The sequence below is a fragment of the Symsagittifera roscoffensis genome, chromosome 9 (assembly GCF_963678635.1).
Source record: "Symsagittifera roscoffensis chromosome 9, txSymRosc1.1, whole genome shotgun sequence".
NCBI classification, from domain to species: Eukaryota; Metazoa; Xenacoelomorpha; order Acoela; family Convolutidae; genus Symsagittifera; species Symsagittifera roscoffensis.
Window position 1 is genome coordinate 32,527,691 of NC_087070.1, and position 14,376 is coordinate 32,542,066.

General features: G+C 33.0%; 3 protein-coding genes across 3 annotated transcripts in view; 1 reads left to right on the forward strand and 2 right to left on the reverse strand.

Moving 5' to 3' along the window:
* Positions 1-14,376, reverse strand: part of LOC134854647 (uncharacterized) — a 350,978-nt gene that overhangs the window by 323,177 nt on the left and 13,425 nt on the right. The gene's annotated exons all lie outside the window — the stretch shown is intronic.
* The window catches only part of LOC134854648 (transmembrane protein 208-like), a 412,118-nt gene that overhangs the window by 201,585 nt on the left and 196,157 nt on the right, over positions 1-14,376 (forward strand). The window lies entirely within an intron of this gene.
* LOC134853982 (gamma-aminobutyric acid receptor subunit pi-like) overlaps positions 1-14,376 on the reverse strand; it is a 57,661-nt gene that overhangs the window by 37,022 nt on the left and 6,263 nt on the right. Inside the window, exons 2-3 of the mRNA XM_063870017.1 lie at positions 8,586-9,448; positions 7,842-7,993 (exon numbers count right to left, since the gene is read on the reverse strand). Coding sequence (XP_063726087.1) covers positions 7,842-7,993; positions 8,586-8,847 — 414 coding nt within the window. The 5' untranslated portion in view covers positions 8,848-9,448. The remainder of the gene's footprint in view (positions 1-7,841; positions 7,994-8,585; positions 9,449-14,376) is intronic.

The window sequence follows — 14,376 nt, forward strand, 5'->3', positions numbered from 1 at the left end:
ATATTGTACATAAAAACATCCTAGGTCTTCGCTTTTGCCAATATAGAGCATAAACTACTGGATTGTTTTGCTTAAATACATTTTGTTTTTTAATGTTCTTGAAAGTTGTTTTCTACTCAATCCACTGATTATTTTGAATCTAAAAAAAGATTGCATTTTCACTACGCGGCACAATAAATAGTCCTACAACTTTTTTAATTTGAAAAAAAAAACGCTTATCATACAACTCCATACAATTCTATAGAGGAACAAAATGTATGAAAATATCATGACTAGCTTTAGCTTTGTTCTATTCTTGGAATTGCATGTCTAGCATTTTCCATTCATTAAATTGTATGATTAGAAATTTTTGTACAAATCGACTTGAATGACAAGCATTTTTCTTTAGATTGAAACCTCGTTTTAGGTTTCGCTCTGTATTTGCCATAAAACACAAAAACCAATTTGTTTTCTCATAGAAACCTTATATTTTAAACGATGGCGTAATCGTGGGTGAAAATACGTAAATAGAAAAACAAAATAAATTTTTCTTTTGAATTTCAAACAAAGTCATGGAAGAAAAACTCATGGAAAAAAAAGTTTGTAAATGGCTATGAGGCCTCTGTTTAGAATAACTCAGTGACTGAAAAAAGTGGCCTAACTTTGGACAAATTTTTTTTCACATACTATCATCTTAAATCGAAAAACAATAATTCAAACATCACAAAAAAATCTTCATTGTGATTTTTGACTTAATTGTTCAAAAAAGACCTTGTCTAGACTACGTTAAAGGAAAAAACCCGAAAATTCTGAGCACACAAGTTTTTCCTCAATCTAGGAATTATGATGTAGAAGATAGCATATCATGCAGTTTTCATAAGTCAAAAGTGTATGATTAGTGTTGTTGCCACGCAAAAAAATCTAATTTTCGATAAATCAAAAAATGTCTTCTTCATCAAAAAAGGCAGTGTTTTTATTCGAATTTATGTGAAAACAACTTTGAAGGACTTCGCAGTTTTTGTTAATTGGGAAATTTATGATAAACACTTTTTCAGAGCCCCCATTAATGAAAACGTATCACAAGCCTTTTTTTGTACAGAGATGAACCCAGATACTATTCATTTTTCTTATAAGGATTTTACATGCTCGTAATGGTCACGGAACAGCACGTGAAAAGCAATATTTATAAATTTGATGCCTCAATTTTTAAATGATTTCCATGAAATATTTGTTTTTGAAATGAGTAAGAAAAAAGGTAGGTGGAATCATATAAGTTGATCTTGGTACTCAAACTGATTGACTGAGAATTTTTTTAAAAACCGATCGGATCCATTTTTTGTCCATTTAAAAATCATCAATAAAAGTTCTTAATTGTTATGAGAACATAAAATCTCGCACTATTTGCTTTTCTAACCGCGCATGAGAAAAATGCAAATGCTGCAACATCTTGGAAGATTTTTGCCATGTTTTGCACTCAGAGGTGCATTTCAAAAAATTCGAAATTTGAAAGGTTTTCGTTTTTCTGCAAAACTAGATTTGCTTTCAAATTCACCAAGTCTTGAAGAGAGCCCTCAAAACCAATGTTAAGCAACTTTGAGGGAGCAGCTCGTCAAAAAAGCTGGCTTTTGTTCAGAATGTTTCAAAGTTTGCCAAAAACGCATTGGTGGCATATCTTTTCAAAAACTTTGCCACCCATTACGAGGCCAAACTGTGCACTGAAAAGGCGCACAATTTTGAGTCTGTTTTTTCCTGGATTTAAGAGACAAGTATTTAAACATGTTCCAAAATGTAAGTGGATTCCACTTACAAGATATACTTGTAACGTAAGTTTGTCGGCATATTAATTTGTTGCGGATTCCGCAACACGCAAATATAGAAAGTTGTTCTGGATTCCGCAACTGTAAGTAGGTTCCGCAAAATGTCAGTGGAATCCGCAAATGTAAGTAGAATCTGCAAAAAATTTGTAAGCGGAATCCGCAAACTGTAAAGAAATTCAGAAATTTGTTTATTACTGAACTTGCATATGCACTTGCCGAATTGAAAAGCAAGGACTTAACCATTTTCAGCGGAATCCACGAACAAATCTGAAAAACATTGGCTAACTAAATCGATGAATGTCACACTTGCAAGCAGTTTATGGGATCAAAGTTTTGGAAACACAACACCGAATAAATTCATTGGGTTAATTCAATATTGGGTTGACCGATCGCCGAATAAGATCAGTATTTGGGATTCAGGATTTGAGATTCTGTATTTGGGGTTTTGTATTTGAGACTCAGTATTTATGAGCATGAATTCAAATCATGAAGATAGTATTTGGGATGAGATGTGAAGAGATATCTCCGAGCTAGGTCAGTATTTGGGATTCAGTATTTGAGACTCAGTATTTATGAGCATGAATTCAAATCATGAAGATAGTATTTGGGATGAGTCCTGAAGAGATATCTCCGAGCTAGGTCAGTCTTTGGGATTCAGTATTTGAGATTCAGTATTTGGGTTTCAGTATTTGGGAGCGTGAATTCAATTTATGAAGATAGTATTTAGGATGAGATGACAGAGTGAAATCATGTGTTAGCTATTCAAATCTTTCTGAATTGATAACTCACAATTTTTTAACACAATTAGAATTGTGAATGTCTTATACTCAAGGAACTGTGCCGTCTCAATTGCCACAATGCTGAGAATGACCCAAAACTACACATACACATATTTAAACGGAATCCGCAAACAGAATGCGCATTCCACTGACAATTTGCCGATTCCACTTACAATTTGCGGATTCCTCTTACAGTTTGCGGACTCCGAATTAACTCAAATAAACTATACAAATTTTTGATTATTTGTTTGTGGATTCCATAATTTGTTCTGGATTCCGCAAACACGGTTGCGGATTCCGCAAATTCACTTATTTTGGTTCGACTTTGAGCGGTACAGTGTTTTAGGTATTTGTTTCTGGATTCCAAAATAGCAAAGAAGATCAAAGAAATGCAGCAATGTTGCGGGTTCCGCGACAAATCTGATTTGGGCCTGTTGCGGAACCCTCTTGCAATTCACAGAATGCAGTTTGGGCTCGTAATGCCAGCGAATCATTTTAAGTCTGAAGTTGGTCTGTTGGCGCTTTCAATAGAGCTCAGAAAAAATCCGTTCCAACTAACTTGAAAAATGCAGAGGCTTTGGTTTTCTTCCGTTGGATTTAGCTTAAGCAGCAATTGACTCAAATCACAAATTGTTGACAGCTATAATGCTGCTTTTAAATGCCGAACGTTTTGCTATTATGGAAGCGTTTTGAATTTAGAAACTGCTGAAAGAAAGTTTCAAGGGTCGAATTTTTTTAGGCTATTTAGTATAGCCACATTTGGACCGTCGGTTATTACTTGATTGCCATATAAACAAAGCAACTGCCAAAACATATTTCCTTTTCAAAATAATAGTTTTTTATTGACAGTTTTTCTATTTGTTGCAAGCAAATTGCTTGAAAATTTCTTGAGCCTCATGCAGAATCAATTTGAACAAAGTTAAATGTTGCTGTGGAAAACCACAAAAAATGCTACCGCAATAATTAAAAAAACTGCTTGTATAACAGGGCGAAACCGTGAATGTTCAGATGGCAATTTAAGGCCAAAAAAAATGCTTCAAAAAGAATGTTTTTTTTTTTCATTTTTCCTCAAATTATTCTCGAAATCTAAAGTAAATGAATGAATTACAGGGTTGAAATTCGCATCTCAGTAAAGTGAAAAAAAAACGATTATAACCTAGTTTCATTGTCAGTGTCCACAAGTGAAAATAAATCGATTATAATGGATAAAAAACGGATTTTGTTGCCTCAAAAAATAGTAATATGATGTTCCATTTTTAATTGATTAAAATCGATTTGTTTTCATTTTTGTGGACACTGACAAGGAAACTCATTTTAAACCGATTTTTATTCATGGAACTCCAATGCGGGAAGCGTTTGCTAACAAGTTTTCAGTTATGAGTTAAAACTAAATTTTTTTCTTCGATTTTTTCGCGAGAAGGGATTAGAAGATATTTTCGATACTTTTATTGGTGGCAAATCAATTTATCACTGCTTAAAAAAATTTTATCATTATAATAAAAGCCTGCTGGCTGGCTTCTTTGCTCAAAATTAGACAAAAGTCAAAATTGAAAAAAAAATTGTAGAAAATTAAAAGACAATCGAAAACAAAATTCCTCCCGGAACTATAAAAACAATTAATTGACAAAGCATGCCGGTAAATGACTCAAAGCATTAAGAATTTTGAAAACTTAATGTAAGTCAATCAATTTTTAAAAAGAAGAAAGAACACGATAACCATTCTAGAACATAGCTATGCTTGCTAGCAAAAAAAAAATGATTCATTTTCGCCAAAGAAGGATCTTGGCTTTTTTCACTTGTACCTTTTGTGTGGACTAAATTGGTGTTCAAGATTCACGAAAACAATTTACAGACCGATGATGCAACCAAATTTTAAAAACTGAGACTAAAATTGTCTTGACGCAGCAATACAACATTTTTGAAGACACTTTTGATACTGAAAAATTAGATTTTGGCGCTAGTTTCTCCCTCGAGCTTAGAGCTTGTTGAAACAAAGGCGCATTTAAAAAAAAAACAAATCAACTTAATCACTTATGGGTGCTATAAATGTTTGCAATGGAGACTATTTGAGTGGGTCGCGGGGTCGAGACCCCCTTTTATCCGCTCCTAATTTTGGTCAATATCAGATTAGTGACTGTCATTGTATAGAGTTAGTAGTCAATTCGCGAGTTTCTTGTTAATAAAGGATCTTTTCTCAGTCTATTTATGAGCGACATTATGCGCAAAAACTCTATTTCCCATTTGCTGCACATCAGATTAAGTTTAGGATAGTGTACCTCAGTCACCACTTAAACAGTCAGTGTTAGTGCACAATTAACTTACATAATAAGTCTAAAAAATGAAAAAATTAACATAGTATATACAGGGACTGAGGATTTTCACGAGGGCGGGGCGTATTTTCAAAATTATTTCGAAAATTTTGTCGGCTTTTTTTAAAGTTTTTTTAAAAATACATTGATTTTCCGAGCACTCCCAAACCACTAAAAAAACTCCGTTTTTTTGCCAAAATCTGCGCCTAAGGCAAAAACTTGAAAAAAAAGCCAATGGTAAAATTTAAAAAAAAAGAGTCATTTGTAAGCACCTTTCGAAAATTTTGACCAAAAAATTGCGTTTTCCGTACTCACTTCCATCTTAAAATAATAAGTATTTAGAAAATATTTGGGGTCCGTCAATCAAAAACGGATATCTGAACATAGTATAAAGAGAGAACCCTTTGGTTCGGCAGGGCTCGAATCTCTGGAATCAAATCCATCACCTATTTGAATCAAGTTTTTTCTTTCGCAAATTGAATGTACAAAACATCAAAACAGCGATTTTGTATAAGATATTGACTCTGAACATGAATAATAATTTTTTTCCACAAGAATTTGTTCAGGCCAATTTTTCCAAAGTTTTGGTGTAAAAAAAACCAAACTCGCAAAAATATATATATAGAGGTGATACCCGAAGAACTTTGTTTGGTTAGATCACAAACTGACAAAAATTGATTGCGATCAATTTTATACGGATAAAGTAGAGATTTTTCAAAAAATGGGTGACACCGATTTGAATTTGATTTGCTTTGATCCACAAACAGGTTAAGTTATCCATTTGGGTTCGACAGCATTTTTTTTGTATTTTGGAGCTTAATTTTGTTTTAAACTTTTTATTCAGAATAAATTGAAATAGAAAGAGCTTTAAACCTACTTATGCAGATCATATTAAGATTCTACACAGATTTTTTCAACTACTAAAAATAATGAGTAAACTGAGATTCAAATTATAATGTACGCTTTTCAGTTGAATATTTTGCTGATATTTGACTGAAAAACGTTTGCAAAATCACTATTATGCAAACTTTTGCTTTAAAAATTAATTGTTGAAAAGTAGGTTTTTCATAGTTTTTCTATTTTTTTTCAACAAACCTTCGCAAAAGATGTCCCTAAAAATGACACTTGGAGTAATTTAGCTTAATTTGAACTTTTTTAGTGCGGGAGTCTTTAGAGCGCAAAATCTTGATTGGATTTCCGAGAACTTACAGTTTGCAATTAACAAATATATACTAGAAAAATAGCTCAGTGTAACGCTGATCGAATTGAAAGGAAACTTTTTTGATATAAAAGGATGTTTTTAAGACCACAATAAACCAATTCAACCCAACTTTTTTGAAATTCAAATCGCTTGAAAAAAGAATTGTTCTCTTTGGCAAAAGTATGAGCTATAAATTTGTAATGTGTTTCACGAAATTTGGTGGCTTTTTTCCTTTCCCCCTCTTGCAAAATTTTACAACTAAAAATTTTGTTCACATTGACATACGGACTCATTAGGTTATGAAAAACATTTTTGGTCCTCATAATTAACCTTGTAGAACCACTCGCTACACCATAAAATTCATGTTCGTATGAGGTGGGGAAAGGGGAAAAAGAGCCAAATTCTTAAGTCCCGAATTCAATGATAGATATAAGCAAGACTGCTTGTATCAAGAGGAAGCTTGAATGATCAGACTGCACTCTAACATTCAAGATTTAAAAATTTCAAAAAATGGAGAACCTACTGATTTGTTCCAAATTTTTAATGTCTCAATTTTATCCTCTCACTCGCCGTGTTAATTACAAAGTGATATATTTTCGTGTGGCAACCTATTAAAAAGCCAGAAAAAATTTTGCCGCAGTTCAATATACCGTGCATGAGCTTATTGTTCCGACTTTTGTAACCAAAGTAACGGAATACTTGTGCTCGGGGTGTTTTTTTGCTTCAGACAAATTTCGAATTTTTAACAAGCCATTTTTCAATTCAAAAGGCTTTCTTGTCTTGAGCTTAAATTTGAAAAAAATGTTTCACTTTTGATTTTTTTTCTAATTTTATGGCGGTATATAGATTGCCATTTTGGTCAATTTGTGACAAATAACGCGCGATATATTTCGCGATATTAATGCATAAGCGGAGTTTTATTCCGTCTTAGAAACTGTTCCAAATTGGTTGAAAGAAGCCCATTTGGCATAATCGAGTTGTTACTAGGAACAAAATATCTCACTTTGTACTTCAAATGTTGTGTGGGGGGACAATTTTTACAAAAATTCTGAAATTAAAAAAGTTCATTTTATTTTATTATATTTAATTTTTTCAGGTTATTGCTCCATAGACCCTGAAAGGCATTTTTTTTCTGGGCCTCAAAATAGTATATATTAGCGCCGAAGGCCGCTTTAGAAAAATTCTAGGGTCCGTCTGCCAAAAATGAATATCTCAAAATAGTACAAAGCAGTGGGTCGAATTCCTGAGGAAGGATGCATCTGCCCCACGCCCCCTACCCTAAATCCGCCCCTGCGACTCTCAATTGTTTGCCCTAGCTGGCTCCAATATGTAATGTCAGCGTTTGAATCTGCTTTTAGGAACCTATGGGGCAAAAGAAATGCCTAAAATTTAATCACATCAATCGCGTAAGGACCTTTTGCTTTTTGTAGATCTTGAATTATTCTGTAAAACTCAAAGCTCAGGGCTGATTTAGATATTGCTTTGCTCTGATTAATGCTAGAATTTATGTAGCCATTTCATTGATATTTTTATGAAAACGGCACTGATCTTGATTTTAAAAAGCCGAGAATAACTACGACTTTTTTTATACAACTAAGGTTTTTTTCGACAAAAAATAACAAAGCTCCAAGAATTGTTTTGAAATCACCACAGCAGCTGTGGTCGATAACAGTATAACAAAAATTCCCAAAAAACTTAAACTTACTGCATAAAACTGGTAAAACTCGGTAAAAAATGCAGTTTGAACAGTACTTACCTTGAAGAAGTAGGAGTCTGGCTTCCACAGTATTTTGGTCTGGTCGTTCACCAGTTTTGGGTACATTTTGGCGAACTCGGTCGAGTTGGAGTGCCAGTCCTTCAGTCGGGGATCTTCCCATGTCTCCCGCATGTACAGGTCAATTATGCAGTCTATTGTTGTTGGAAAGAAAAGTTCAAGCTGACAAATTAACAAACAAAATTATATTTCATTCAAACACTTTTCTTGGCTCGGGAAAGGGGTTGAAAGTTTTATCGACAAATTTTTTAAGTACCCCAATCCGTTTCTCGAACGTTCATAAACTGTAGAATTTTCGGCGGTGCATGCAATTTTTTGGATAAAAGTAGCGTTTTATAGCAACCTTTTGAAATACTTGGACCGAAAAACAGAGTTTTTTGACACGTGATATGTGTTCAAAATTATTCTCGTAGTTTGGCGCCAAACACGTTTTTAGAAAAGTTTGAGAATAGTACCATATAGTGACCAGACTTGAGGGACGGGCGATCGACAAATCCGGCAACTCTAAGAGCGGCGATTAAAAGATTTTGTTTTATGAACATCCGCGAGACCTAGGACCAATGTACGACCTGCTTAGGTCTTAACCGATACCCATTATTATATTCCCCAAATTATCTCTAAACTTTCAGTATTTTTGGATGTGTATAAAACTTTAAGATTGTAATTTATTTCATATGGTTTTATTTAAGAATTAGAAAAATAAAACATGTCAGCTTGAACTCTTTCCTGATTGAATATCTCGGATGCTCTCAATGTACAGTTGTGACGTCACAACTAGAGGGTCAGTTTTGGGGTCTGCAGGGTTCCTTTTGGGAATAGTAACTGAGTAATTCATGGATCTCAACACCTGAGTTAAATGCTCAAAGTAGTAAAATACCTCTGGTTCTGGAAGAACTCCAGGGTACTGTCGAATTTGGTCGCCCCTAGAGAAATCTCCGAGCGAAACTAAGACGATGGTGATCACTCGAAAAAAATTTACTAACTCCATCAGGTAATAATTACGTAAATTAACTTTCTTATGTTTTACCTGGCAATTTAGAGTATAGTAGTTAGTTTTTGCGCGATGTTACATTTTTTTGTGAGTAGCATAAAGTTATTTCTGGAATCTTTTGAAGATGTTGATACGTAATATCAAGAAAAAAATTGGTCAGTTGTTTGCAAATATAAACAAGTAGCTTCTGATAAATGATGGCGTGAAATTTTGTGTATACATATTTTTTGTTTCAAATCAAATAGTAGCAAAAATGGAAGGTGAATAATTTGAAATTATTGGTTGTCTGATAAAAAATGCGAAATATAAATAAACTTTTGTAGGTTTTTATCAAAACTTGGTTTTTGTTATCATCGTTGAAACAAAGTAAAGAAATGGGTTTGAACAAGAAAAGAAATAAATTAGAGGCAACAAATCAGAAATTTGAATAGGTGAAATTTTCTGCAAATGAAGTCGTAAATTACAAATTCTTGATAGTTAGCTGATAATAAATGTTAAACGACGGTGTAAACTCAATATTTTAGGACATTATTTCAATTTGATTGATATTTTTAATTTTCAACGAGATGGATTGTCATAACCAATATCACTTTTTTGTCTGAAACAAACAAAAATTAAGAATATAAAAGCACCACACATTTCTAATGAACGCCAAGTCTATTTAGTTTCCTCAACAAAAAATAATAATTTGTAGCAGGCAGTTCTTTATTGCTTTATTTACACATAGTTACTTTCAGTTTTTTTAGCGTGATGCTACCATTAGATGAAAGCGTCAATAGAACTTAGCTTGTTTTTTTTTTTGCTAACTAGGAACGTTTTTCAGTTTTTTATATTTGGCATTGATAAAAGCGAATAACTAAAAACGCTTGCAAACATTCTTTTTTTTTCAAATAGTACCTCATGGTTTGGGAAAAAAATTAATAGTTTTAAAGCAATTGATTACTTCGTAAAACGTTTTGCACGTTTTATCAATAACTAAATGGCAACGCCCTAGTCCACGCGAATTAAAACGCTTTGTTCCGCAAAAAAACTTTTATGCCTTTTTCCGCGAACAAGTGCAGTTTTTTAGTAAGTTATTTTGTTTACTTTAACTCATGTTTTTCATAAAACTTTTGGCCATTCAAAGCTAAATAAACATGAGATAGTTTTTAGTGGAAAAAGAGGGAAAACTGTAAACTAAAAATTTTAGATTTATTATTGAAATCCCCGTTCTCGTCAAGGCCTTGATATTAAATTAACCTCAAGTAGGATTTGACTCGAGTGTTATTGTTTGTTCTACACCTGTGCATTGTAAAATTTTTCTTCAATAGAAAAATAGTGGATTAAGATTTTATTTAAATAGCATTTGGTGCTCCAGAATATTAAAAATACCTTCTTCATCGTCAAAAGTCTCTATTTATAGCACCTCAGTTGGTCATCAAACTTAAGATAAGAACAAGACTGCTGTCATCAGTAAATTTCTGAGCCTGCCGACTGCCCTTTAAATTCGTTCAAAATATTTTTTCGACCAGAAAAATGCAGAACTGTAAAAGAAATAAGTTAAAAACGAATTGATAAACTTGAGTGTAATTTGCTTTTCAAAAATCATAGCATAACGAGTTTCAAAATTGATCTTTTCATTTACTCATTTTTATATGAAGCATTAACATACCAATTTAAGTACTTTTTTGTTTAAACTATCACGTGTTGATACAGGAAAGGTCAAATGTTAGTTTTTGAGTGGTTCGTTGCAGTTATTTTTTAAACAATAGAATGAAGAAGTTGATTCACACAACTGTTAAATCTACCGACAGAGGAAATCTAATTAATTTTTGCTGAAAAGAAAAAGGCACGAATTCTGGAGAACTGCTTCAGAATGGTAAGCATTAAAAAAACCTCCCTTAACGTGTTTGTTAAATATTTTGAACAAAGTGTGAATAAATTCAATCGAGCACCAGTTGTCCAAAATAATCTCAAAACTAATCTTCATTCACGGATGGCAAAATCCCAAGGGTGGTGAAAACTGCTTCATCAAAACTCAATAAGGCGAAATATGGAACTATTTGTCAAGCGACTTTACTCTCGGGGATAAGGTGAATCCATAATAGCCACTTTGATACTTATTAATCATTGTGGTTGACATAGATTTGTCACATTTGACTCCTAATTCATCTTTTTTGCCTGTAGATTGAAAAAAAGTAAGGAAACATAAAAGCGATTTCTCTGCAAGAAGCACAAAATGTCATCTTCAAAATCAAGCTGATTCAAAAACAAGAAGTAAAGAATCGTAAAACTTCAAACAGTTTTTATTCTATTTTGGTCTAAATATTTGGTTTTTTATTAAAAAGCAATTGAGTCAGGTAAAAAGCATAAAAAGCAGTCTTATAGCTAAAACAACGTATAAGAAGAAAAATATATCTCTTGAAAACAGATTGAAATCAAATTTCGTCTAGTTTAATCAGAAAAATGAACTCAATACTCAATACACATCAAGTTTTCCTGGTAATGTTTAGTGCCATTTCGCCATTCATTGTTTTGTCAGTTTTGTCTTAATTTTGAACTAGAAATTCAAGTTTTTTCTAAGTGATTTCTAAAACTAACATTGGACGTTGAGACCATATTTGCTTGTTTTCAAAAGCTTTGCGAACGTTTTGTCAACCTTTTCGTAGGTCGTTTTAAGTCACTTAGGCACCACGTACCATGTTTAATTTCAGTACACGAACTTTTAAGAGTTAAACAGCTTAGACAGGGGCGGATCTAGGATTTTCTCGAAGGGGGGGTGCGGATTTTCAAAAAAATTTCAAAAATTTTGATGACATTTTTTTGATTAGTTTTCCGAGCTCTCCTAAAGCATTGAAAAGACGCTGTTTTGGTCAAATTTTCTGCGCCGGTAGCAAATTTTTGAAAAAACAGGTCAAAAAAACAGGGCAAAAAAGTCCGTTCCGCCCCCCCCCCCCCCTTAATCCGCCTCTGAGCTTAGATAATCTAAAAATAATGGGTTATATTTAATTATAATGGATTGCAAAGATTTTTTTGTCAAAAACATCGACTATAATGACAAGATAATGGTTTTTGTGGTTGAATTATGCTTCAGTGATGTATCATAATGGATTGTTTTTTGTCTCTGGAATCCATTCTCATTGATTAAAATCCATTGGCGCTTTAAGACATTTTCCTCCATGCTTTCGAAAAAAGGTGAGAATTTTGATATATAAAAAAAACAAATTCGCCGCTAAAAAAGCTACTTGAATTTTAGTAAGTTTCAGAAAATTTTAAGTTCCAACAGTTTTCTTTTCTGATGCGCAAAAAAAAGACCAAACAAAAATTTAGGAAGATCGCTCAGTGTTAATGGGAGGTTTTCAACCCAACAAAATTGATACTAATTGCTCTCTACTCTTAAGATGTGAGTGTTTTCTTAGCCCCTTCGAGCGCTTATGGATTTTGATTGAAGAGAATGGATTTCGGAGACAAAAAATAATCCGTTACAGAAGTAAAGTTCAGACCACTAAGTCTATTTTTGTCATTATAGTCAATTTTTTTTTGAAAAAAAAATTCACTGTGATCCATTGTAATCAAAAATATTCCATTATTTTTGGCATTGACATTTTTCAAGATAAACCATTATAAAAAAACTATCTTTGATTTTTAAAAAATCCATTATAACCCATTATAATTGACTGCAATCCATTTTTCTACTATACTAAGTTCAATTATTTTGCAGAAAATTAGCGATAAAATCTCTGCTATATTTTTTGTACGAAGATAACAAAAAATGAGTTAAAATTCAATTACGTTCAAAAGACGATCCTATGTTTACTACGCTCTCCCCCAGTTTACTAAACCCCCCCTCGCTCAATTTAACTCCCACGCTTTAATAAAAGTGGGATAGGGGATAAACTAGGGGGTAAACTAGGGGTGTGGATGGTAAAAGCGATTGTGTTAAACCATTAACCCATTAACTTACCCATTAGTTAATGGTTAACAATGATTTCAAGCATTGAAATCAACCCTCAAACACCCGTCAATTCAACCATTAAACCTCCCCTGAACTTGAATGCGAGGGTGGGGGAAAGGATTGGGCGAAGAGTGATGATTTTAGTAAATAGAAGATTAATAAAATATTTAACTGCCATGAGTTTAGAATTGGAAAAAAACGAAAAAAGAAAAATGTGCAAAATCTATGTAAAATATAACATGTGAAATGTAGGACACTATAAAACGCAACACATAGCAACCAAACTAAACAGAAAATGAGATAGTCTCAAAAAAATTGTAAGTTGTTGATTTAAACTTGTTTTTTAATGGAAGCTTTTCTTGTCAATAACCTATAAAAAATCCATTATCAATGATTACAATCATTTATAATTGGTTAACTTGACAGAAAAAAATTAAGATTACAAATCATTTTGAAAGGATTATAATCGAATAGTTTGTATTTTTTTAGATGCTGACTATATGATCCATGGGCGCTCACTGCGGGTAGTTAATTAAAAGAAAACTATTTGCATGGGCCCAGGCAGATTCATAACGGGGTTCTTTAGTTAATGTACTTAATTTTGCAAGAGCCAAATTTTGAAGTCAGAAATGATAATGCTAAAATCTGATTGGTTGAAATTAGACGCATTGCTGAACTACGATTCGATCAACTCTTTTTAGCCTCCATTTATTAGGGGGCTGTTTTCATGGGCGAAGGACTCGTTAACGAAGGACCGAAAACAAAAACAGCGGAAAGTCAATTATCAAAATGAATCCGTTGCCGTTCAAACAAAAGAAAATAAATGAAAAAAAAGTTCGCTTCTTTTATAACAAAACCCTTGAAATATAAAATTTGTTACAAATCGCCTGCGGTCTGTCACTATTTGAAAAATTTTCATATTTCTGACCTATTTATTTTCGGCCAATATTAATATTAAGTCCCTGGAAATGCTTACTTTTTCGAGATTTTCATGCTTTATTCCCAAATTTTGGAATACTGAAACCCGATTGTCTGATTCTTTTTTTTCGCCTATTCGGTCCTTCGACTATGCGGGACTCTACCTGAAAAAATGATTAGGTTGGTGCGGATTAAAAAAAGCATAACGTTCTATTTTTCATGCATTTTAGTTACTGGAGTTTCCAGCCAACAAGAGGATAATTTCAGAGTAAAACTAAGATAACTGCGCATCTGCTCTTTAAAATGCAAATTTGCCAAATGAAGTTTGTAGTGATAACTATCGCGGATTAAAAATGTTTTTTTTTTATGTGTAAGTAATGCACATCGCTGATCTCTCTCTGTGTGTGTGTGTGTGTGTGTGTGTGTGTGTGTGTGTGTGTGTGTGTGTCTGTGTATGCGTGTGTTCGTCTAATATTTTATGATTTCCCCTCACGTACCGAAAAAATTCTTTATTTCTGACCTGAAATACTTTGTATCTAATCTAATTTCTGATCAGAAAATCATTTTGAAATGTTTAAATAAAGCATGGATTTTCTTTAGATACTTTATTTCTTATCCTAATTCTGATCAGAAATTAGCTAAATCTAGGCTATTTCTAGCTAGAAAAAAGTCTC